Source organism: Phyllostomus hastatus, unplaced genomic scaffold, assembly GCF_019186645.2.
Source record: "Phyllostomus hastatus isolate PE091 unplaced genomic scaffold, TTU_PhHast_1.1 phas_contig_37, whole genome shotgun sequence".
NCBI lineage: Eukaryota > Metazoa > Chordata > Mammalia > Chiroptera > Phyllostomidae > Phyllostomus > Phyllostomus hastatus.
In genome coordinates, this window is record NW_025333867.1 from 11,620,250 (window position 1) to 11,647,828 (window position 27,579).

Genomic DNA, 27,579 nt, shown 5'->3' on the forward strand with positions numbered 1-27,579 from the left:
GAGGCAGAACTAGTGAGTTCCTTTAGCAAAAAGTTTGACACTCTATTTGAATGAGAATAGCTAACATAAGAGTGATGTTAATTTCAGTATATTGGCTATGAAGCCTGTGGATTTACACATCTTGCATTTGAGTTTTTGCAAGAGCAAATTATGTAAAAGAATGAAATTCTGGGTGTTTTAGCAGCTATTATTTTTGAGAGAGGGCCTTTTATTTGCAACTGAATGCAGTTCCCAAGTGACATAATAAGTCTATTGTTGTCATTTTACAGGTGTGAAAACAGGCGTAGACAATTGATGCTGCTTACCCATGCAGTATGGGCAGAATGGGAAGTATGGGCAGTATGGGTTGAAGTTTCCTGTTACAGGATCAGACTGCTTGAGTTCAGATTTTGGGGTTGGCTTTGTTACTTTGGTCAATTTATTTAAATACACTGAGCCATGGTTTTACCATTTGTGAAATAGAAATAATATTACAACATACATTATTGGCTTCTTACATGAGCAACATGCTTTAGAAACTTGCTGTGTTTAACTTATGGTCATGGCTTAATTAATGTTTGGCTTGCTATTTTTGTTATTTTTATATGTTGCAAATTTGAATTTGAAATTGTATTTGGTCATTTTGTTTTGCAAATTTCCTAAGTGTTTCACCTAATCTTGATTAGCACTATTTAAATCTTCCCTCTTTGCTAGGTAGGACAATTTTAAAATATAAATTATTAGTCCTGGCTGAGTATCTCAGTTGGTTAGAGCATTGTCCTGATGTGCTAAGGTTTGGGGTTCAATTCCCCATCAGGGCACATACAAGAATCAACCAATGAATGCATTAATAAGCAGAACAACAAATCGATGTTTCTCGCTTTTTCTCCCTCTCTCCCTTCCTCTCTTTCTCTAAAATCAATAAATAAAAATTTAAAAATAATAAATAAAATGTAAATTATTGATTTCCTAACAATCTTTATAATAATTATGTAGACATCTATTAATAGTAGCAAAAAACTCTCCAATGTAATTTGTATATCCACAAATTGATGTATTGGTCGATGTTACTAGCTATTTCTTGGGAACTTCCCGTGAAATAATTATAGAATTAATAGAATGTGAATAATATGGATTTTACCAAGTCCAAAATTAAATATTTTTAATTGGATAGATTTCAAATAGTATTTCTATTTTGCAGATGGTGAACTGAGAAATAAGTATGACTTTTCTATGGCCAAATATCAAACATATTATTTACTTGAATCTCAATTTTCTTTTGTAATTCAGCTGTTTTTACAACTCAATATTGAGGATCATGTGATTATGGGTATAATGTACTAATTTAATAGTTTGATGCTATGAATAATTTTGACTGGTGTCTGCTGGTTACTTTGCTGTGTTTATGAAGAGGTTTTGCACATTTGTGCTTCTTTCCAGCAGTGAAAATAATATGACCATTTTGAAAAGCCATTTAAAAACATTTTGATGTGATTTATTCCCACCCATTTCAATAGCCTAAATTTTAACTTGACATTTTATTCTAGCCATCCATCAAAAGTTAGAAGCAGATGGAACGGAAAAAGTAGAAGGCTCCATGACCCAAAAACTGGAGAATGTTCTGAACCGTGAGTTTCATTCTACTACCCAAAATTATTTATGGACTTTACAATAACTTTGACATAGTTATTGGATCTGGTTTCACAGAACAAGGTAGTAAGTTACATTTTAGTATTTATTTCTAAATAGTATTGCTTTAATGAACATCAAGAGGAATAAAAACATTGAAAATGGCCCTGGCTAGTGTGGCTCTGTGGATTGAGTGCTGGCCTGTGAACCAAAGGGTCATGGGTTGGATTCCCAGTCAGGGCACATGCCTGGGTTGCAGGCCGGGTCCCCAGCAGAAGGTGCATGAGAGGCAGCCACACACTGATGTTTCTCTCACCCTCTTGCTCCCTCTCTTCCCCTCTCTAAAAATAAATAAATAAAATCTTTTAAAAAATTGATCTTTACTTCAGTGTCTCTGGTTGTATTTTGCTTGCTTGTTTTGATTAGGTCAACTGACAGTAATCAGAAAGAAGGAGGGAAAAGGATAATAGGGGATAATGGTGTAGGGGGGCATCAAGGAACATGTATAAAGGACTCATGGACAAAGCCTTTTGGGTTCAAACATGGGAGACAGGGATTGTAGGGGCGGGGAGGCATAATGGAGTGAAAATGGATGCAATTGTACTTGAACAACAATAAAAAAAGGAATGGTAAAAAAATAAAGAGTTCAACTTACAGGAAAAAAAACATTGAAAATGAATGTCCTGGGTTTTCTTTCATTGTTGTTTTTGCATTTTATTTATGAGAAATCATAATTTTAAAACAAGCCAATATATATATATATTTTTAATTTTATTTTAATCATTGTTCAAATACAGTTTTCTCCCTTTTACTCCCAATCCACCACCCCTCCCAACCCTCCCAATTCCCTCCTATTACCACCTTCCCCCTAATTTTTGTCCATGTGTCCTTTAAGTTTGTTCCCGTGAACCCTTCCCAATGTCCCCTGAAATTCCCTCTTCTCTCCCCTGTGGTCACTGTCAGCCTGTCCTCTATTTCTGTGTCTTTGGCTATATTTTGCTTGTTTCTTTGTTTTGTTGTTTAGGTTCCTGTTAAAGGTGAGATCATATGGTATTTGTCTTTCACTGCCTGGTTTGTTTCACTTAGCATAATGTTTTCCAGCTCCATCCAAGCTGTTGCAAAGGGTAGGAGATCTTTCTTTCTGCTGCATAGAATTCCATTGTGTAAATGTACCATAGTTTTTTCATCCATTCATTTACTGATGGGCATCTAGGTTGCTTCTAGCACCTAGCTATTGTAAATTGTGCTGCTATGAACATTGGGATGCATAGGTTCTTTTGGATTGGTGTTTTAGTTTTCTTAGGATAGAGTCCCAGCAGTGGGCCAATATATTTCTTAATAAATAAAATTTGCCATTGTAAAAGAGACCAGTATATAAATAATATCACCAAAGACAGAAAAGCACTGAGACAGTAGCCAGGATTTTTATTGACCAAAACCCTGAAAAAGCATCTTCACATATCAACTAATGTTAATACAAATGGTATCAAATACTAGACTAACAGATGCTTAAGTATCACTTACTTATACCTGGGTTTTTTTCCAAAATGAATTTAAGTCAGCTGCCTATTTAGGAGTGTTTCTAACTCCGAAACATTTTTAAAAAATATAGGCCAAGAGAAACTGACATGTGCAAAATTTCAGAATCTATCCACCTCTCCTTGTATAGCATCTCCCAGGTACTTACAATACTGATTTGGAAGAAACTCATCAGATGAACCACTTCCTATTATGATATTGCTGGCTGGCTTAAATATAAGTCATCCTTTTTAACACATATAGTAAACATTTGACAAGGAGCAGTAAAGCCCAGAGGAATCTCCTTGTCTTTTAAAATAAGTATGGCATATGATTTTCTCATAGTACGGTTAAGAATAACTAAAAAATTTAAGAACTAGTACATCGGACCTTTAGTGTTTCTTTGAATGCAGGACTGTGATGTTAAGTTAGTTTTTGCACTTCTATCTTAACTTATTTCCATGAACAGAGTTTATTGAGCTTTTTTGTAAATATCTGTTCATAAGTATAAGATTCTCTGATAAGAAAGTATTTTCTAGAAGGAAGCTTTGAGATAGCCATTCCTTGGTAGTAGAATTTTAGTACTTAGATTTTATCCTAAACTTATGAGTTTAATAGCACTTTAAATATTTGTCCTGCTAGTTGTTGTTTTTGTTATCAATATTATTATTTACCATGAGATTTTGCCTTGTTTTTATATGAGAACCATATCACCAACAGGGTTGAAATGAATTTGTTATGAATTAAACCCACAAAAACATTTACTAAAACTATTTTTATATTAGCATAATCAGACATATTAAGGCCTTGGAAGGATATTTTCTATTCAGGGATATTGTTTTTACTATCAAAATGGTCATTAAACTATTCTGTAAAGAAAAAAGTGAGATTTTTTATTAACTTTTCAAAGCTAATTTTTATGTACAAACTGACATAGTAAATATATCATTGTTATCAGTAAAAGAAAATAGATACTTGCTAAGGTTTTGAAAAAATGAGAATTTGTCTCAACTGTTAGGTTTAACATAGTGTATTAACATAACTTCTTTTAAGTAATAGTTCAGGAAATCATCCCTTGGGACTTGTGGTATAAATTTGTAAGATAAATCATTTTACTTCTATTCCTTTATAACTACAAAGCTTTTCTAAATGTGTCATACTGACTTTTCTACTGAAGTTTGCTTTTTTGAATAAAGTTATGTGTAACATAAAGCACAGGTGGCAAACACAAGGTTCACGGGCTGAATCTGGCCCTCCACCTCGTTTTATCTGGCCCAGCACCTTGTTTCTACCCAGCGGCAGGCCCGAGCTCCTTCGACCTAGTTAAGTTACATTTATACAGCCCTAAAATTACATTCGACCTTTTGAAGGCAACTGTGAGGCTGATGTGGCCCCCAGTGAAATTGAGTTTGACATCCTTGACATAAATGGTCATTTCTTTATGAGACTCCTTCAAGACTTGCTGGTGTAACTTTGTCCTTATATTTCTTTGTAGCAATCCCTTTTTTCAAGAAATAGTTTTATCAACTAAATGTTGTTATTTACTACCTTATGATATGGTTTTGCAAATTCAATTTGAGCAACATTCATTTAAGACTGGTTGTTTAGAAGTACCCTGCTCAGTCCAGTGTAGGGCAGACAGCGAAAGAGGCCCAGCAAGCATGACCTCTGCCCAGACAAGTGTGTCAGAATTACCTAATACTTCAGAAACTGTGTCACTGGGGAATCAGAAAAACAATAAAAGTACCATGGAAAATTTTATTTCTTTTGAGAAGGAAGGAAGGATTGTTTAATATAAATGTAGTTTAGTTTGCTTAGATTATTATTGATACTTTAATTATACACTAATTTATATTTATTTTTCTTGAGTTATTTTTTAATTTTTTAAAGATCTTTATTTTTTAGAGAGAAGGGAAAGAGGGGAGAAAGAGAGGGAGAGAAACAAAAACATGTGGTTGCCTCTCACATGCTCCCTACTAGGGACCTGGCTGGCAACCCAGGCGTGTGCCCTGACTGGGAATTGAACCCATGACCGCTTGCTTCACAGGCCCATGCTCAATCCACTGAGCTACACGAACCAGGGCCTATAAATTAAAATTTTATGTATAATGTTAACTGTAAGAAACTTAGTCCATTTTATTCAGAATTTATCAGTAGTTAGGCCTTTCATTGAAATTCTTCTTTTCACTGATGTATTTCTCAGATATACATTTTAACTTAATAATTTCTTCCTGATTTCGAGCCAGTGATGAAGTGATGTTTATATCAAATTCACATATCCAACTCTACTTTCTTACCTATCCCAAGAGTATAGAATGGTGTTGTCCAAAATAATTTCTGCAATGATGGAAATGTAGCCATTGACTATTTAAAATGTGGCCGGTGTTGCTGAGGAATTGAATTTTTAATTTTTATTAATTTTAGTTAACATAATTGAAATAGTCCCATGTGGCTACTAGCTACCTTATTAGACAATGTGGGTATGGACAATATAGTATAAGTATTATTTGTAGTAACAGTTGTGTAGTAATAACTAAAATATTCACGGTGTTCAGTAAGGGTCAGAAACATTCTATATGTAAAGTGTCTGTCCAGCAAAAGTCTAGCCATTGTTAATATAACAAGAATGGTTTGCATGACATTAATGTAAGCTGGCAACCAAGGAGAGTGGACTGGAATACACATGCATGAACAATAATGACTAGTCACTGGGGGCAGTGGTTGCCATTGATTGAGCATGTGTACCATGTGGCTGTCGCATTCAAAGTGACTGAACGAGTAGAGCAACAGATTTTCATCAAATTTTGGATTAAGCTTGAATATTCCTCCACAGAAACTATTTGGATGATTAACAAAGCCACAGGTATGGGCAACTGGTGATTGGCAGCTTTATCTGACAATGCACCCACTCATGCATCACATCTCATGCAGAGTTTTTTGTTGAAACATCAAATCACCCAGGTGACTCAGTCCTCTTATAGCCCAGATTTGGTGTTCTGTAACTTCTGGCTTTTCCCAAAACTAAAATCACCTTTGAAAGAGAAAAGATTTCAGACCATAGATGAGATTCAGGAAAATAGAACAGGGAATCAGATGGTGATTGGGAGAACTGTGTGAGATCCCAACGTACCTATTTTGAAGGGGACTGAGGTGTTATTGTCCAATGTACAGTGTTTTTTGTATCTTGTGTCTTCTTTGATAAAAGTTTTAATTTTTTTCATATTACGTGGCTAGATACCTCCTGGACAGACCTCGTATTTAGTCCTCACAATAATTCTGTGAGGTTTATACTGTTATCTCCCTTTTAAGGATGGAAAAACTGAAGCCCAGAAAGATCAAATGACTTACCTAATGTCATATAAGTAGTAAGTGCTAGAGTTGGGATTTATATCTTGATCTGGCTTCAGATTTGTACTTTACTGACTGACCTTTCTGTGCATGGTTTTGATATGCCTGAATTTCAGTTGCCACAGTTCAGTTAATATATCTGTTCCCCAACAACATGGTTCCAATTTCAGTTACCACAATATATTTGCCATAATTACATAAAGTACAAACGCAGATGCTAGCTCTTCAGTCTATAGATCACTCTGTAAATTACAGATACGTAAGTGATCTGTGACCAAATATGTCTCTTCTGCTTCAAGTGGTGGTTGCTCACTGCATGTGTTATCATTGTACAGCCTTTTTATCTCCCAGAGATAAACTCACATGATAGAAATGGATAAGTAAAAGAGGAAATTGGCCCCTAAAGATGAAAATGCATCAAGAAACAAAAAGTGATAACTGTAAGTAAAATTTACATATAGATGTTATGTTAGTATGACTGGAGTTATAGAAGAGGTGGGAATGTAGACAATGCTGCTGTCTGAGAGACTCAAGCTGTTCAGCCAGAGAAACTCAGTGATGATGAATTTATTGATGGAAGTCAGGCAAGTATGAATAAAAAGTTGAAAATGTTTTATAGGAAGCAATACCTAAAGAACACTCAGATAATGTGTGACATGAAAGTACAAAGGATAAACCTACAAAGGAGCATGATAATTTGTCAAGGCATAGAAAAGGTGCTTGATACATACAAATTTTATGATTAAAAAACAAGGCAAGTAATCTTGATAATTTTTTTAAAAAGAGAGGGAGCACTTGAATTTTCAGTGTTGTAATGTTTTAAGTTACAGTATACTAAATAAATAACAGTTTTACAGTTTTTTAATATTCTTTTAAAAATATATTTTATTCATTTTTAGAGAGAGGGGAAGAGATAGAGAAAAGAGAGGGAGAGAAACACTGACCAGTTGCTTTCCTACATGCACCAACTGGGCTGAACCCGAAGTCCAGGCATGTGCCCTGACTGGTAATTGGAACTGGGGACCTTTTGCTTTGTGAGATGATGCCCAACCAACTGAGTCCCACCAGTTAGGGCTTTTTAATATACTTACTCATTTATTACCAATGGTAAGTTTTTAACATTTCAACAAATTTTTAAAAGTCATAGAACAATCATTATTTTCCCATTGATTATTAAGATTATTACTAGGTTTCATCCCTGGCTGCTGTGGCTCAGTGGATTAAGTGCTAGCCTGTGAACCAAAGGGTCACTGGTTCAATTCCCAGTCAGGGCACATGCCTGGGTTGTGAGCCAGGTCCCCAGTAGGGGATGTATAAGAGGCAATCGCACATTGATATTTCTCTCCATCTCTTTCTCCCTCCCTACTCCTCTCTAAAAAAGTATATACATGAAATATTAAAAAAAAAGATCATTACTAGGTTTCAGTTTGCACAGTCATTTATGCAGTTCTACGCAGCATGCGAAGTGATGCTTGTACTATACTGTACCACCTCTCTAAGTAGAGAGAATACTGAGCACTTATTTAGAGGTAGATTTTTTTTTAGTTCTTGCTCTGTAAGCATTTATTGAGCACATGTTAGTTGTATCACAGGGTTATGAAGATAAAAGTTAATGCTTTACTTCTCAGAGTGTATAGACTACTAGAAAATACAGACAAATAAGCAGGTGATTAAATTGTGGTGCTGTAATCCTCTGCTGGTGGTAATTCTGGGGTGCATCTGGAGCCTTCACAAGGGGGACTTCATTGAAAAGTGGAGTAGAGAGAATATTAGGGGATGGTATGTTGGTCATGTGAGTTTTAAAAGAGGTCTAGGAAGTAGCCAGACAAGAAGAGGTTGCTGGGTGGGCAGCTAAGTGGATACAGGTTGTCCCAGGCAGAGCAAGCAGCATTGATGAGGAAGGAACCAACTTCGGAAAGGAGATGGGCTATATATTCTAGGAGTCTGGATCAGCATAGCTGGTATGCGGAAGAGACAAAGGTGCTAGATAGAAGAGTATATGCTCTTGATAAGCTTTCTAGGTAGTATCATGGGATTTGTCTTTATCCTGAATACTGAGCCATTGATTTAAATAAGGGAATGATATGAACTTTTCAAAGTACATTCTGCCCTTTGCATAGATAATGGATTAGAAGGGAGCTAGACTAGAGACAAGAAGAGAAACCAAGGTAGAAGTTATGGTTCTAAGAGTAAAGTGCTGAGGACGCCTAGCCAAAGCAGAGGGTAGATTGAATAGCAGATGAAAGATGTTAAGCAGATGAGAAAGGCAGCATTATTCAGTCACTGGATGATATAAAAAGAAGAAAAATGAAGTAATCAATGGTGACTTCCAGATTTCTCATCACAAATGAAAGAAGAAGGAGTAGGTTTTGGGCAGGAAGAGAAGAGAGGAAAATAATGCAGCTGGATTAATAACACGTTGAGTGTGAGATTTATGAGGTTATACCCATGAATAATATCTTTTTAGCTGTCAATACCTTCTAGCTGTGTCACAGTGGGCAAGTTGAAGAACACCTCTGTGCTATAGTTGCCTGCAGTATAGTACAGTGCTTGTCTTGTTTTATGGGGGCATGAACAAATTTAAATGAACCAATTAATGCATGTTTTCAGGATAATTAATAAAAACTTTTTAGACAAGCACCTAGCATAGAATGAGTGCTAGACGTATGTCTAGTATGTCTTTATGCCACCCACAAAGACTTCTCAAAACTCCTGTTAGGTTATGAGGGACCCATAGATGCTAAAATGTTTTTTCACTCTCTGTGATGTCATCATTCTTTTCATTCTGCTTCCTCAGCTCTCTCAAAGGCAGATAAACTAAGGGTCTGTGAGTTCATTGTCCATACAGTAAACTCTTCTCCACTGTCCTCCATGACAAAGCCTGACCAAACTCTTTGCCTAAACTCAGGGCCCTATACCTGTACTCAAAGCCCCCTAAAGCTGAGGTGCTCCTGATTATTGTCCCCAGTTTTGCTGTCAGGGTTCATTCAAAGGGAAATCTTCAGAGTTTCTCCTCAGGGACTAAGTTGGTCCTGTAGGGTGATGCTGGGATGTCACAAGAAACGCTCCCATAGAATCCCCATAGACAGTGAGGGCTGATTGACTGAAATGTCTCTCCCAGGAAAACAGAAATTCATCTTTGGCATGGTTCAGAATAGAGGACTCCTTCCTGATGGGTGAATTCATTAAAAAAATTATGTTTAGTGAAAACTGTATGTGAAGGTTAGTCTTAAGCTAACAGGCATATCTTAAGATAACAGATTTGGGAATCATCAGCACAGAGACGGTAGTTGAATTAACAGGACTGAATGATTTTACCCTAAGTACTATGTGTACAATTGAAATAACACCAAGAAGTTGAAACACTAAGGAATATTAGTTAGAGTCAAGTTTGTAAAAATAGGAAGTGACTTTTACTTGGTGGTATGATAGTAAGTATGTAAGAACTGGCATTCCAGAAAGGAAAGAAAAAAATAAAGAAGAAAACTAACCCTAATAATAGCATTTCTAATGTGTAAATCTCACATCTTGGTTGCGTTCAAGCTACCAACTTGACATTGCTGAATGGGAATTGAAAAGAGATGGGAATAATTGGCCCTTGTGAGCAATGTGAACCAACATCTGCTCTTCTCTCATCTCCACAATTTTGTTCTGTATACTTCATGCAGTGTGCTATAATTCCACTGTTGGGCATCACTCTGTAAACAAGCATTAACCATTGGTAATGATACATTTCATGTATTATGTTATAGATGGCAGCCTATCTTGTCATTTTCTGGAATCTGTTTAGAGAAACTGTAACTCATACAGTAAGTAGGTTGTTAGATCTCTTTGTGGTCCTGGTTTTGCTCTGAATTTGAGTATACATTTTTAAGTTACCTTAAATTACCAGGCATTTTAAGGTTTCCTAATCTCATTTAACTTGCCCATTTTTGGGATAAATTATGTTGCGGGGGGTGGGTAATTCTTTCATTCTCCCCACAACCTCCCCAAATCACATCAAGCAGAAACCACAGACTAAAAATCACTTTCGTGTTATACTGTCTCAAGTGTCGGTGCCATGAAAAGGACCAATAAGGGTCATTTCTAAGTAAGAGAAAGCATGTTTACCTTAAACAAGCATGCTTGTAATTATAAGATAGCATTAGAATTACATGACTAGTTTTTCTAGATAATACAAGTTCCTGACATAATTAAAATTTTTTTCATTGTTAAGGATAAGCTGAATGAGAAGGAATGAGTTTGATTGGTTAGTGTGCAGTACTGCAGTGATTTTTCTTCCCATTTTTTTCCCTCCAGCTTTATTGAGATATAATTGACATACAACATTATGTACAATGTGCTGATTTGATACACTTGTACAGTGCAGTATGATTACTACATTAGTGTTAGCTAACACCTTCATTACTTCGCATAATTGCATTTCTTTTTTGTGGTGAGAACATTTGAGATTTACTCTTAGCAACTTTCAGGTATGCAATAGGGTTGTCATCAATTAGATCCCCAGAACTTAGTCTTACTGGAAGTTTTTACCCTTTGATCAACATCTCTACACTTTCTCCAGCCCCTATCCCTCAGCCCCTGGTAACCACCATACTCTGTTTCTATGAGTTTGCCTATTTCAGAGTCTACATGTAAGTGATACCATGCAGTATTTGTCTTTCTCTGTGTCTGACTTAGTTTGCTTAGCATAACTGATGCAGACACCAGCCTACAGTGTCCATGTCACTATGGATGAAATGAGACATTCACACAGACGACCGAGTCTGGTGGAGGAAAAGGGACAGCATGGCATTTCTCTCAAGGGGAGCAAAAGCCTTGGCCCTTGCCATGATTGGCCTTAATTGGGTTTCTCAGCACATTTCATGATGGTCCTCATTTACTGTGCGCAGGTTCGCTTTAAGTGGTTACCTTTTACAGAAAACAAAGGAGCCAATGCTGCTAATCACATCACTGGAAGAGGGATATTTGCAAATGAAAAGGCAAAAGTGGTTGAACCAGTTGCATTCATCTTTGGAAGGTTTAGCATGGATTTTGGGAAATTACTTCGAAGTAAATGTCCTCAATTCAGGGTAAGGGAGTTTTTAGCAAGAGCAAGACTTAGAGTGGCCTAGGCACATTGCAGGCCTGATTACCCATGAGAGAACCTATCTGTGGGCGTGGGTCCTTTGCATCTGCGAGTGGGAGCTGGGCTCACACCATGCAGAATGGTCTCCTACAATAACGTCCTTGATGTCCATCCTTGTCCCACCTTACACTGAGGATAATTTTATTGTTCAGTCAGCCCAACTAAACAGTGGTAGCCACAATATTATTATAGCAGCATTGCTGTTAGTGCTTGGAGTACCTCTGTGACTGTGACAATGACAGTCACTCTCCAGTGAGCTGGTGTTGAAAAAGGACCAATTTTTACCTCTAGACTTGTTCAGAGCTTGTAGTTTTAAGATCAGGATTTGTTCTGCAAACTGTCCAACCCAAGTTACAATTTTCATTGCCATGTCATTCAGGTAGATTTGTTCTGTGGTTACACCCTGGATGTTCAAATTCCTGCCAACTGCCATAAAAATTGGGTGTTTAGGTACAAGAAGATGGATGGATTGGTGTTGAGAGGGATTGTAGTGAAATGCCGGACTAATGGCTTGTGGTGTACCTCACATATGAACAACACTGCTGAGTTCAGTAGTTTCATTTTCTTTCTTTAAAAAAAAATAATTTATTGGGTTAACATTGGTTGATAACATTATGTAAATTTTAGGTACAAGTTTATAATGCAACATTGTATGCTTCCCACCCAATTTCATATTTTTGTTAGTGACCCTAGAGAATAAAGATATAAAATGCATTTTGTGAGGTGCTGATGATTTTTATCTGCTTGCCCAAATCTTGGGTTTCACTGCTCTCATTTATTTTATTACTTGATGTAATTGTCTAGTTATGAACTTTTCAAATTTTATTGTGAATGTAGGAGAATTCACAACAGAATAATAACTTTTAGACAAATTATCTATAAATTAAGATTATAATTTTATAATGTATAATTTTTCTGTATGCTGAAATTAAAATTCTCCATATATGTACATTTCTATGTAAATTATAACTTTATAGTTTATAATTTCTGCATAAAATTTTTCTCCAAGAATGTTTGTATTTTATTTACTTATAAGTGAATTTTCTTTCTGTACTTGTTTTCATACTTTTCAGAGGAGTTAAAATTGTTAGTTGGTATATTTTATTATCTTCAAAATAAGATGAGAAAAATCTAATTTTGAACTCTTGTACATTTGGCTTTAAATTCCTTCATGTAAGTGCTTAGGGATTTAGTATCCACAGCTCACACATAGGTAATCAACCTTTTAAAAATATTTAATCACTTTCATGGATCAATTTATTTATGATCATGAAGATTATATTTTATATGACAAATAATAATTTTCTTTGAAGAAAAAAGTTTTAACCCTAATCAGATTTCAGATTCATTCAGCCACCGTTGTGTGGTTCGGTGGCAAGAAAAGAGTATGTTTTTCTCATATTATAGCAGAAATTTAGTATTCAACATTAAATAGAATGTGGTGAAAGCAGCTATTTTGACAAAACAAAGTCTTTATATCAGGCTTTTAAAATTTCAGCAGAATTTAAACAATATTTAGATAAAACAGTTAGTTATAAAGATGACTTTTAACAGGATCAGGCCACCCACAGTGTGGAGTTGAGAATATGGCATGCAAGCCACCCAGTGAGACTGAGGTAATTTTTTCACCTTTGCTTAAAGTATAGTCACTAGACCAGATAATGTAGAAATTTTTTATGTGTAGTGATCAAACAGTTGAAAAGTTTATTCTTTCCCTGTTTCTTGTGCCTAATTAAAAATAATTCATAAGTTGAAAAAGTTTAACAATTTTTTGACCACAGTAAATTTCACTTTAGATAAAACAACTCTTTCATTACAGTAATTCATATAGTTTGAGGTCCTTTAGGTTAAAAATATATAAAATGTCTAGTTTGTGTATAATATTATAAGAATTAGCTGATACAAGAAACATTCATTAATGATATATTTAATGTTAAATATGTCAGGTTAAATATAAAGGTTTGCCATTTTAATGCTTAATATAATTTTTTGTGCCTGGTACACAAAGAGACAATTTTACCAAAAAATAGGATTGTAGTAAAATATTTCTGTTGAACAACTTTTCTGAAAAGTGTTTTCCTTGTTTTGGGTATTACCACATATGTAGATATGGAATTCAGGGAATTTAACTAGTGTGTGTTTGCACATATGTATATGTGTGTGTTTTAACTTACCTGAATTGTGCAGTAACCTAAGGGCCCATGATTGCTATGAAATTTAAAAGAGTGGCTAAAAATAAATGTATGTTCACATGAGAAAATCTGTGTGGGCCTGGTAAATATGCTTATTTTTATAATATATTTTATTGATTATGCTATTACAGTTGTCCCATTTTCCCCCTTGACTCCCCCCACCCGCACACCCCCTCCTAGCCACATCCCCCCCTTTAGTCATGTCCATGTGTCATACCCATAAGTTCTTTAGCTTCTACATTTCCCATACTATTCTTACCCTCCCCCTATCTATTTTCAACCTACCATCTATGCTACTTATTCTCTGTACCTTTTCCCCTCTCTCCTCCTCCCACTCCCCTGTTGCTAACCCTCCATGTGATCTCCATTTCTCTGATTCTGTTCCTGTTCTAGTTGTTTGCTTAGTTTCTTTTGGTTTTGCTTTAGGTGTGGTTGTTAATAATTGTGAGTTTGCTGTCCTTTTACTATACATGTTTTTTCTTTATCTTCTTTTCTTAGATAAGTCCCTTTAACATTTCATAAAATAAGGGCTTGGTGATGATGAACTCCTTTAACTTGACCTTATCTGAGAAGCACTTTATCTCCCCTTCCATTCTAAATGAAAGCTTTGCTGGATAGAGCAATCTGGGATATAGGTCCTTGTCTTTCATGACTTGGAATACTTCTTTCTAGCCCCTTCTTGCCTGCAAGGTCTCTTTGGAGAAATCAGCTGACAGTCTGATGGGAACTCCTTTGTAGGTTACTGCCCCCTTATCTCTTGCTGCTTCTAGGGTTCTCTCCTTCATTTTTACCTTGGCTAATGTAATTATGATATGCCTTGGTGTGTTTCTTCTTGGGTCCAACTTTGGGGCTCTCTGAGCTTCCTGGATTTCCTGGAAGTCTATTTCCTTTGCCAGAATGGGGAAGTTCTCCTTTATTATATTTGTTCAAATACGTGCTCAATCTTTTGCTTTTACTCTTCCCCTTCTGGTACCCCTATAATTCGGATGTTGGAACGTTTAAAGATGTCCTGGAGGTTCCTAAGCTTCTCCTCATTTTTTTTTGAATTCTTATTTCTTCATTCTTTCCTGTTTGGTTGTTTTTTTCTTCCTTCTGGACCACTCTATTGTTTTGAGTCCCAGTTTCCATCCCATCACTATTGGTTCTCCGTGCATCTTCCTTCATCTCTTTTATGGTAACCTGCATTTTTTCATGTAATTTGCACCCAAAATCAACCAATTCTGCGAGCTTCCTGATTACCAGTGTTTTGAACTGTGCATCTGATAGATTGGCAATCTTTTGGTCGCTCAAAAGGATGAGCCCTGGGGCAATGATCTGTTTTTCTGTTTGAGACATGTCTCTCTCTCTTTTTTTTTTTTTTTGGTCTTGTTGCTCCTGTTACGGTGAGGGACAGAGCCTTAGGTGTTCATCGGGGCTGGACATGCCAGTCACTAGATTGTGACGTTGTATGTGGGGGTGGGGTGGGAGGGAACAATGGCGGTAGCTCTATTCTCCTGGGACCTCAGTCCCTTCCCTGGGATCCTGGTTTGCGCGCTCTGCTCTGGTCCACAATTGCCGCCTCACTGGGTCCAACAACTGTGGCTTGCGCACTCAGGGCCCACCCGCTTTGATCTTGCGCGCCTCAGATGCCTTATGCGCTCCTGGTTGCCTTACGCGCCCAGATCTCCCTGTTCTCCCCACACAGGGACCCATGCTTGGCTGCTCCTCTTGGCCCCTCCTACCAGTCTGGATGAACGTGTCTACTTAAACTTCTTGGCTGTCCGACTTCCATTCAGATAAATTCTCTGTCAGTTCTGGGTGTTATTCTGCCTCTAAATTGTTCTAATCTTGGTTGTGCATGGAGGTACGGTGCGTCCACCTGTGCCTCCATCTTGCCGGAAGTCCCAATATGCTTATTTTTAATTGGATACCATTCTTAATATAAGAAAAGATTTAGCAGGCAAAATGGAAATTGTATTTTAACAAACCATGAAGGTCTCCCTTACCAGTAACTTTTGAAAAAGTCTATTGAGTTTTAGTGTAAAGCTACAATAGCAGTCTAACATTTTGTTTTCTTTTGTCCAGTTATACATTTTATGAATAAAATCAGCTTGTATCTTGGTTTGGTTGTTTTTTAAATAGGGGCAAGTAATACTGCAGACACATTATTTCAAGAAGTATTAGGTCGGAAGGACAAGGCAGATTCTACTAGAAATGCCCTCAATGTGCTCCAGCGATTTAAGTTTCTTTTCAACCTTCCTCTAAATATTGAAAGGAATATTCAAAAGGTAGAGTATATGTGTATGTACCTGTTGTTATAAATGTCATATATTTTAAAGAGTTGTTGAGATTTGTTTTTCTTAACCAAATGTCTTCATTATACTTTACTGACAGTCTCCAAAATGTTTTTTTTAAAGGGTGATTATGATGTGGTTATTAATGATTATGAAAAGGCCAAGTCACTCTTTGGGAAAACGGAGGTGCAAGTTTTCAAGAAATGTAAGATTTGTCTATTGCTTTTAGATCTTTTACAGGAAGAATGTGGGATGTATTCTACAAAGGATATTACATGCATTTTAGTTTTTGTTTATAGGGTGCTCTTTTAAAATGTAAAACAGTTACCTCAAAAATAACTATGGCTTTTCTTACTAAGATGAAGTGAAATGACCAACCACATTATAGAATAGGTTATTCTTAGACATTCTTTGCCAGTTATTAACCACGATGTTATTAAATATCTATTTTATTGGAAAGAATCAATGACAAATGTTTTATAGAGATGGAAACCTATATTTAATCTTTCCTCTTCAGAAACATTGCTGTATTTTTGAATTCTAACACTACATTAAGGTAAACTAAACAATTTTTGAAATAACCTCTAATGCCAGGTATAGAAATTAAAACAATAAGAAAAGCCTAGAAAATGCCCTGTGGTAATACCTTATCAACTAGGAGAAATATCACAGGGCTTTTTTGTTTTTAAGTCCTAACTCTTAAGGACTCAGAAAACTTTATTTTACTTTTATTGTAGTTAATTTACATTTAGTGAAATGCACAGACAAATGCACACACTCCTGTAGCCGACACTCCAGGTAGAACATTTTCATCATTCCAGAAAGTCCCCTTGAGTCTCTTCTCAGTCAACCCTCAAGCCAATACAGTCCTGCTTTCCATAACTTGATTGCAAATTTCCATTCTGTAAATCCTATATTTGTTTCTTTTTTTGAAAATAGATTATGCTGAAGTAGAAACACGGATTGAAGCTTTAAGAGAATTACTTCTGGACAAATTGCTTGAGACACCATCAACCTTACATGACCAAAAACGGTATATAAGGTAAACTCACTGCAACAATTTGCACAAATCACGTATATCTGTATAATACTGGATACTTTGTCTAACTCTTAGAGCTAATTCGTGAGAAGTCAGGAGATTGATGAAATTATGAAAGTGAAGACACTTAGAAGTACCTAGTGTAGGATACCAAAACTCTTTTGTATACTAATAATTTGTAAGTACTCACTTTTTTTTACTTATTATTTTTTAATTATTAAGTACTCATTCTTTAAGGGCAAGAAAACTCTGCCTGTTTGAGGAAAGGAAAAGTAGCATTGTTGCTTAGTCACCTCTTCCTCCTGCTCAGCAAGGGTTTACCTAACCTAGTGGGATGGTTTGGGTGTTGCACCTTGTAAGCATCCTCAGGCCACAAGGCAGGAACTCCCCATATGGTTGAGAGCACAACATTGTCACACACTGTATGGGAAATTCTTCATGACACAAAAGTGGGGCATGGCTCAACAGTAGGGAAAATTCTGAAAGGTTTTGGTCTTGAAAGAAAACTTTTTTAAAAATAGCAGTAATATGGAAAGTGGTGGACACACAGGGTATGATAAGATTTTCTTTAGAAAGAAGCAGTGTTGCATAATGGAAGCTAGCTGTTCACTTTGGGTGACCTGAGTTTTCCTTTTCAGTTTATTCATTTATGAAATGGACATGCTAACACAATCTATATCTCAGGGTACTTGCACGGGGAATCAAGAACACCTTTAAGAATTTAATATAGCACCAGGTGCATAATAAGTACTTAATACATTATATATATACATATATATACACATACACTATATATGTAGTGTTTATATCAGGATTTGGAGACACAGCATATAAGTTTAAGCTTTTATATCTATGATTTAAAAATATGAACTTTATTTCCTGCTGTCGTATTTTGAATATGACCTTTGTTCTCAGAATAAGCTATTATTTTTCAAACTTAATACCCTTCCTCTTTAATTAATGAAGTTTTTTTAATATTTGGTAGTCGATAATAGATTACAAACACTGAAAATAATTTCCAGGTATGGAAAGAGGGTCTAGTCTGAAAGCTGTTGCTTTGTTTGTACTTGTGGAGGGTCCATATTCAGATTTGTGTTCCTAGTGCTGCAAGATTACAGCAGGACTGTGAGCCATTGTCATTGTCAGCATATTTATGTTGCTGAACAGGAAAGGGAGAGAAGGCCTTCTCAATGGAGTAGAGAACACTGAAATTGATTACTGCCACTATCCCTCATCAGCAGTGTGCCCAGACATTATGCAAGATGCACTATGTTTATCATTTCTGACCCTCCCAGTCATCACTTAGGGGTATTTGTATTATACCCGTTATAGTGGTGAAGAGACTGAGCCTCACGTGTTATTGATTGTTCAGTACATGCAACTAGTAAGTAGTAGGACTCTGGTTTGCCTGCTTTCAGAGTCTATTTTGATTTTCTCTAAGCTACCTTCATAAGAAAGAATATATTTTTTAAAGACTTTAGTTATTAATTTTTAGAGGAAGAATGGGGAAGGGAAGGAGAAAGAGGGAGAAAAACACCAATGTGTTGTTGCCTCTTGCCCACCCCCAAATGGGGACCTGTACCGAAACCCAGGCATGTGCCCTGGCTAGGAATCAAACCGACGACTCTTTGGTTCACAGGCTGGTACTTAGTCCACTGAGCCACACCAGCCAGGGCAGTACTTTTTTTTTTTTAACTTACAGAGAGACATAGTTCTGGGATTGTTAATTGTCTTGTCCAGGATACAGTTGGCTAATGTTTCATCTGTGTTCTGCTGATTATTCTTCGTATTTATTTTATTGTTGATATTTATCCTATTAAATTTTCTGATAGTAATGTATTAAATCTTATTGAGTGTATGATATCTTTATATAATGAATTACTGTTATTAGATAACTAATGTGTAGTTCTTACAACTGTTTGTTTAACTTACTGGATAGCATTTAAAAAGTGGTAGATGTTAAAAAAGGTTCTTTTAAATGACCTATTTAAATGCTTTTTTTCCTGTTATTTTAAAGGAAAAAGTATTAAAAGGTCAATAAAAATGTATAGCAGTTCATTTATTTTTTAATCATTTTATTTTTGATGAGCTTTGAAAAAATACTAAGCAACTCTATTTTTCTTGTTTTAATTAAGTTTTTAGTTATTAATACATAGGAAAAGTAACATTACAACCAGGTCAAATATCTGTTGGACTTTGGTATCTATGATGATAGGTATGGTGAGTATCTTATTGGTATAGAGACAGCTTTCTCATTAATTAAAAATGCATCTTTGTTAACTCTCATAATTGAAGCTATGCATGGTATGAATGAAAATCAGGTTACTACTATGTTGTCTTTTATTGTTTTATTAAATTAAAAACTTTCTAATTATTTTCAGTCTCCTCATTGTTTTTGACCTTTTTTTTTTAGCAACAAGCAAAGTTTCATATACTTCTTTCCATGTCAGTGTGATACTGTCTCTGGTGACTGTTAAAAATCATGTCAGAATGTGACTAAAAATATTACTTAAAATTTAAACTATTATTACTATTTTTTTATTTTTTTTTATTTTATTTTAATCATTGTTCAAGTACAGTTTTCTCCCTTTTACTCCCATTCCAGCCCACCCACCCATCCCTCCCCACTTCCCTCCCATTACCACCCACCCCTAGTTTTTGTCCATGTGTCCTTTAAATTTGTTCCTGTAAGCTCTGGCTGGCATAGCTCAGTGGATTGAGCACGGGCTGCATACCAAACTGTCGCAGGTTCGATTCCCAGTCAGGCCACATGCCTGGGTTGCAGGCCACGGCCCCCAGCAACCACACATTAATGTTTCTCTCTCTCTCCCCCTCACTTCCCTCTCTAAAAAATAAATAAATAAAATCTTAAAAAAAAATTTGTTCCTGTAAACCCTACCCATTCCCTCCTGAAATTCCCTCCTCTCTCCCCTCTGGTCACTGTCAGTCTGTCCCCCATTTCAGTGTCTTTGTTTATATTTTGCTTGTTTCTTTGTTTTGTTGTTTAGGTTCCTGTTAAAGGTGATATCATGTGGTATTTGTCTTTCACTGCCTGGCTTGTTTCGCTTAGCATAATGCTTTCCAGCTCCATCCACGCTGTTGCAAAGGGTAGGAGCTCCTTCTTTCTTTCTGCTGCATAGAATTCCATTGTGTAAATGTACCATAGTTTTTTGATCCATTCATTTACTTATGGGTGTCTAGGTTGCTTCTAGCACCTAGCTATTGTAAATTGTGCTGCTATGAACATCAGGGTGCAAAGGTTCTTTTGTATTGGTGTTTTAGTGTTCTTAGGATTTAGTCCCAGCAGTGGAATTTCAGGGTCAAAAGGCAGATCCATTTTCAGTTTTCTGAGGAAGTTCCATACTGCTTTCCATAGTGGTTGTACCAGTCTGCATTCCCACCAACAGTGCACTAGGGTCCCCTTTTCTCCACAACCTCTCCAACACTTGTTGTTTGTTGCTTTGTTTATGAGGGCCATTCTGACTGGTGTGAAGTGGTATCTCATTGTGGTTTTAATTTGCATCTCTCTGATACATAGCCATATTGAACATCGTTTCATGTGTCTTTGGATTTTCTGTATGTCCTCCTTGGAGAAGTGTCTGTTCAAGTCCTTTGCCCATTTTTTAATTGGGTTCCTTGTCTTCTTAGAGTGGAGTTGTGTAAGTTCTTTATATATTTTGGAGATTAAACCCTTGTCTGAGGTGTCATTGGCAAATATGTTTTCCCATATAGTTGGTTCTCTTTTTGTTTTGATACTGTTTTCTTTAGCTGTGCAAAAGCTTTTTATTTTGATGAGGTCCCATTTGTTTATTCTTTCCTTTATGTCCCTTGCTCTAGGAGACATGTCAGTAAAAAAGTTTCTGTGTGAAATATCTGAGATTTTCCTACTTACGTTCTCTTCTAGGACTTTAATGGTGTCACGGTTTATATTTAAGTCTTTTATCCACCTTGAATTTATTTTTGTATAAAGTGTAAGTTGGTACTCGGGTTTCATTTTTTGCACGTGGCTGTCTAGTTCTCCCAACACCATTTGTTGAAGAGGATATTTTTATTCCATTTTATGTTGCTGCTTCCTTTGTCAAATATTAACTGACCGTAGAGACTTGGGTTTATTTCTGGGCTCTCTGTTCTGTTCCATTGGCCCATGTGCCTGTTTTTAATCCAGTACCAGGCTGTTTTGATTACAGTGGCCTTGTAGTATAGTTTAGTGTCAGGTATTGTGATCCCTCCTACTTTACTCTTCTTTCTCAAAATTGCAGAGCTAGTCGGGGTCGTTTATGGTTCCATATAAATTTTTGAAGTGTTTGTTTTATGTCTGTGAAATAAGCCATTGGTACTTTAATAGGTATTGCATTGAATGTGTAAATTACTTCGGGTAGTATGGACATTTTGATGATATTAATTCTTCCAATCCATGAACACAGTATATGTTTCCGTATTCAATAGTTTAAAAATTAGAAAGAAGCAGCTTTTCTATATTTTACAACTAATACAAATCTGAGGATGTTATATGAGTGGAAGTGTTTTGAGAAAGTGTTGAAGGAGTATTTTGGTGGCAAAACAAACCTACCTAAGGAGAATAATAAGACCAAGTCTCCCTGGGAAGAGAGGATAAAATCACATGTTTTATTGAGAAGTGACACAACATACTATTTGCTATATTTATCTTCAAGTGGATAAAAGAGGGAAGTCTTGTGAGAAAGGTAGAATCAGATTGGGTTTTGAAAGCTTCGAAATGAATTATTTATGCCAAGCTAAATGTAATTTGTTAGACTGAGGTTTCTTCTAGGGATACTATTAACTGATTTGTTACTGTTGTACAGACACAGCTTATTTGTAGCCTGTAAATAGAGAGTCACAGGGAGGAAGAGAAGGGCCAGCTCTCAGGGCTATTTCTAGGGCAGTGTGAGCCAAGCTGTTTTAAGGGGCCCTTTTGCAAGACAAGCAAATGCCCAGTTCTTCTCAGAAACCAGGTTGTCTTCATTAGCCTGGACAGTCAAGGTCAGGATGGATAGTTCCCAAATGTGATGTGAGATTTCTTCTCAACATTGTTTTTATTGCCAACTTACTACAAAATGTTTCTCCTTTAATTAGCTGCTAATTGAGATGTCTATGAGTAAGCAAATACCCAGCCCTAGAAACAGTGGGAGAGAAGCATCAGAGGATTCTCTGAGTTATTAACAGTTGGCTTAAGGTCACAGCTTCTAACCATTAATTAAAATTTACCATTAAATGAAAACCTTTAACAGACAGCTTATTATCTAAGAGTAATTTTAGGACAATAAATTCAGCTTTTGGAGTTGATTTAATTTGATTTAACATGTTACATTTATATATTTTGTGAGGGCTGAGCACCAAATCTTGAATGATATTTGACATAAATTCTTCAACTGAAATCTCTTTCAGTTTTCTATCTGGGTTTGGATATTTTCTGTACAAAGATCACTTTGAATATTTTAAGAACTATATTACAACTATGAAAAATGCCCATCTATGCTATCTTTTCTAGAAAAAACACTTTCTCAGTCATGGATTAAGACTTAGACTTTAGAGGTACAGAAGTGCTTGTTGTCACCTAATCTCTTTCAGTTAACCCTTGTTTAGATTGTCTAGAAAACAGTGTCACTGTGCCATCTAGTGGCCATGTTTTAGACCAGAAAGGAATTAAAAAAACCTGATATCAAAAATAATATTCACCAAGTGTTTTGTGCTGCCTCCCACCTGTGTTTTATGTAATTACAGAACTAAGTAGAAACACTCTGTGAATTAAATGTAAATACATATAAAGGTAAGTTCTCACTTAGCTTGTTGGATCATCATAAATTATCTTCTTTGTTGTCTTTATAAAAAGTCTTAGTTTGATAAAATACAGCTTTATTGTTATTTTACTTCATGAAAAGAAATTTGAATCTATTTCATTTAGAACTAAATATTAGAGACTAATCTGACAACTGTTTTACTAATTGATAAAACTTTAGGTTTTCTTAAAAAAGGTGATGGTTTTGAAATACGTTAGCTTTTGTTTTATCCTTCTTTATGGCTGTGTAGAGGAAGCCTACTTGGTCAGCCTTGGCCTTGCTTTTTCAGGTACCTGTCTGATCTTCATGCACCTGGTGACCCTGCTTGGCAGTGTATTGGAGCTCAACACAGATGGATCCTTCAGCTTATGCACAGCTGCAAAGAAGGCTATATACAAGATCTGAAAGGCAAGGCTGTTCTCTTCTGGTGCATTATGCCACTTTATATTGTCATTTTAACACAGTAAGGAATGATTAGTTATTTTTCTTGATATCTCTGTCTGTGGTGGGTGTTCTCTCCTCCCCGCCCCACTCCAGTTAGCATACCAGAGTAACAGAACAGAAAACTCTTTAAATATGCCTATTATTGTGGATGACAGGCAGTATTGACAAAGATTTGGTTTAGGAGACAATTAAACATTTGTGAGAAGCAACCTGATGTTAGAAATGATATTAGCCTTTGATGAATGCTGATAGTCCACTTGTTATTTTTTCAAATATATGTTGAACCCTGCTATATACCAGGCACTATGCTAAGTACAGATAGATACTGGGAAATAAAACATGGTCCTTGCCCACATTGGATTAAACATGTAATTAACCCAATACAAAGAGGTGCCAAGTGATAATGAAGAAAAATAATGGTATTATGAGGGAGGAGAACTGAGGAGGATGTTTTAGATGCTTGGTTATCTCAGAGAAGACTCCATGTAAGCTAAGAGCTGGAAGCCTTCTGGGCCCACTCCAGCTTGAAAAAAGGGCCAACCTTTGCAAAGACCTCAAGGTAAGTTTGAAGGAAGAAGTCCCAGCTGCATTCACAAACAATGAATGTCCTGAATGCTGTGTATCAGCCACTGTTGGGTGCTAAGGATACAGGGTCAGTATTGCAGACAAGAGCCTGGGTCACATGAGGCTTCCAAAATAGCAGGGGAGAGGCACATGGAAAGTGACTAGTAGAATACAATGTGCTACTTTTAAGACTGAGAATTTCCAAGTGCCACAGTAGCACTTAGGAATAGTATTTCATCCAGAATTTTGAGGTCACAGAAGTGGCAGTCCAAGATTTGAAGAAAATGCCACATATTTTCAGATGTCTGTAGGGTATCTGTGTTGGCTGATTGAAAGAGGTGAGGAAGAAGAAAGAGATAAGAACCAGTCCAGGAATAAAAGGCAGGATGTGTAATGGATTTCAAGCAAGAGAAACCCTCTGAATTCTGTGTGGCTAGACCTTAGAGCATGATCGGAGTTGCTAGAGTCTGAAAGGACTTTGATAGCTGCTGCTTCAGGGGATTTGGGCTTTATCCAGCAGGTGTTGGGGGATCCATTAGAAGTTTTAAACAAGAGAAAGACCCAATGAGATTTATTTTTTAAAGATGACTTTGTCTTCCATGTGGTGAATGGATGAGAGGGTATAAGCCCAGAGCATTGAAACTGGTTAGGAGGTTGCTCTGGCAATTCAGGCATCTCGCCTGGCATGGAGGGTGGTGGATATGGAAAAAGGGATGGATCTGAGAGCTGTTACAGAAACTGGAATCTCACCTTGGCAGCTAGTTAGGATGATGGCACCTTTGAGTTAGGGGACCTAGAGGGGAAAATAAGTTTTTCTTTTTTGTTTGGATGTGCAAGTGGAGATATTCAGTAATAGTTGGATTTAAAGAACAAGAGATTTGAATGTGGTCCGCATATAGATGGTCCTGGGAGGTGATGCTTTTACCGAAGAGGATGCAAAAAGAAAAAAAAAACAATCCTGAAAGTGATATTTACTAGGCTGATAGAAGAGAAACCTGCAAAGGAACAGAAGAAGGGGTATTCACAGGGCTAGGAGGGAAATAGGAGGGTATAATATTGCCAAAGCAAAGAGGAAAGGAATGATTGGCAAGGGTTTTAAAAGAAGAGTAAAACACAGAGGTGTTCTTTAGCTTTAGCACTGAGGCCGATGGTGTTGGCTCACACAGAGGCAGTGGCCTGAGATGCCAAATAGATTTTATAAAATAAGGCAGAATGATACTTAATAAAGTTTCCAGGAGTCCATAAAGTAACATGAGAACAGTCCTTGCACAGAGGGAAGTCCAACAAAAGATGTCATAATTATTTATAATACTTATAGCACAGTTTTGTCATGAATTAGAGTACTTTCTAACTGTCTCTTCTTTTCTAGTTTTGGTTTTTAGGAAAACCTCAATATTTCTTTGATTCCACATCAAAATTCCTATTAGTGTCACTATTTTGTAGCTTTAGCAAGTGAAAATGACATCAAATGGTATACATAATGGTATTTAGAAGGCTTTACGTATTTGTCAATTGAATCTACCCTGGTAGTCAGGACTCTAAACCTTGACTGCCTGTCAGAATCCACTTGGTGGTTTTAAAAACTACCAATTTCTGTCCTCCACCCCATTTCTACCAAGTACATTAGTTAGAACCTCTAGCAGTAGAGTCCGGGCATCAGTATTTTTTAAAGATTTCAGATGATCCATGTGTAGCTAGAGTTAATCAATGTACCAGATGCTATACAAGGGACTGGGAATACAGTGGTGAGCAAGACTGACATGGTCTCTGACCTGTTGGATCTTATAGCCCAGTGGGATAGATATACATTTTAAAAAGTCATGTGAGTATTTATTACATAAATATAATTGTGAAAAGTGTTATGAAGTGGGAAGTACAAAATTCTTCTCCACACTAGTAAGGGGGAGGTCCATGGAAGTTTTCTCAAGGAGGTGGTATTTCCATTGAAACTAAATGACAGAGACCAATTATCCAGATAATTGGAGAAGGAGTAGTCTAGAAACCCAGTAGGTTTTCAGTAAATGTCACCTCATTCCCAACTCTTTTAATATGGTGATGATATGCTCCAGATAACAAATAAGATACATGATCTGATAAAGGATTTTCCTATTTAGCTTATAAGAAACAATCTGACTGTATAATTTGATTATGAAAATATTTGAGGTTTTGGGATGTGTATATATTTTGAGGGCAACATAGAAACTAATTCAGGTTGGAAATTGCATGTATCTTATTGTCACATCCATACCTGAAATATCTGATAACCATTATTATATTCCTAAAGGTCTGAATTTTTCTTGAAGATAAATGGAGAGATATTTACCTAATGGGTTTTTTTCCATTATTTTGATGTTATGTTTTGCTGTATGTATTCATCTAGAACTGCTTATGATCAGTATTTCTGGGGGGAAAAATGAAAATAGCTTATATGTAACTGGAGACCTACTTTTAAAATTTATTCTGCCAAGCTTGTCACAAAACTTGCTCATCACTTGTAAAATAGTTAGAAGAATGTACAGTAAATCCATTTGTTAGTGACAAGCTCCTAAAGTTATTTTCTTAAGTTGGTCTTTTGATTAGGAAGTAAAAAACAATTTATAGCCCTTTGAACTTACTCTACAGAGTTTGATGACAAGACAATGTAAATTCCCTAAATTCATTAGTCAGGTGTTTGTAGGTTATATTTTTATTTTCATTGACATTCAGCGGAACATGCTTACCGGTGTCCTTTTTTTCTTTTTGTCAGCAGACATTACCAATATAAACAACATGGGTAATCATAACATATAGGAGCTTTTTAATTGGAAGATTGGTATGCTGTTTTGTGCTCGCATCAGTTTTTTTACATACTTAAAAGCAGAAAGGGTAATATAATAACCTCCCATGTTTCAGCAATTATCCACTCATTGCCAAGCGTATCTATAGTCTCATTTGTTTTTACCCCACCCCTCGCCCTGTATTATTTTTGAAGCAGGTCACATCATCATTTATACTTATTTCAGTATGTAATTTTAAAAGATAAATATGTTTTATCTTTTAAAATTATCTTTTCTTAAACTTATCTTTTAAAAAAGATAAATAAAAACTAACTGTGCCCTGGCCACTGTTGGTTAGAGCATTGTCCTGTAAACTGAAGGGTTGTGGGTTCAGTTCCTGGTTGGTGCACATGCCTAGGTTGTGGGTTCAGTCTGGTCAGGGATGCTTATAATGGGTAGCTGATCAATGTTTCTCTCCCCTTCTCTCTCTTCCTCCTTCCCTTTCCCTCTCTCTAAATAAATAGGTATGTCTCAAGTGAGGATAAAAAGTAAATAAAGTTAAATCACAACCCATGTCTATTAAAAATAGCTTCAACCAAAGCACCATTATCATTGCCTAAAATATTATGAATGAATTTTTTATAATATCAAATATTCAATTAATTTTCAATTTTGAAGATAGTTTAGTATCTTCAGGATTTCGATACATTAATACCATGGCTTTTTAACTTCCTATAACAGTGCAAAGGCACATGATATAAAATCTGGCATTGAAGTAGACAGAACATGTGTTTCCTAGAATGGAAGAATTTGCTATGTATAAAATATGGTTGACCCTGGCTACTTTGCACTTAGATATTTTTCTGACTGTCATCATTAATGCATGTATATGTCATTGGTTACATGTTAGT

The 27,579-nt window shown here is 36.2% G+C and overlaps 1 protein-coding gene across 3 annotated transcripts in view; it reads left to right on the forward strand.

Moving 5' to 3' along the window:
* The window catches only part of EXOC2 (exocyst complex component 2), a 254,233-nt gene that overhangs the window by 101,892 nt on the left and 124,762 nt on the right, over positions 1–27,579 (forward strand). For all 3 annotated transcript variants that reach the window (XM_045841724.1, XM_045841722.1, XM_045841723.1), the window contains exons 7-11: positions 1,527–1,607; positions 15,916–16,061; positions 16,191–16,272; positions 17,007–17,109; positions 23,194–23,312. In XM_045841724.1, coding sequence (XP_045697680.1) covers positions 1,527–1,607; positions 15,916–16,061; positions 16,191–16,272; positions 17,007–17,109; positions 23,194–23,312 — 531 coding nt within the window. The remainder of the gene's footprint in view (positions 1–1,526; positions 1,608–15,915; positions 16,062–16,190; positions 16,273–17,006; positions 17,110–23,193; positions 23,313–27,579) is intronic.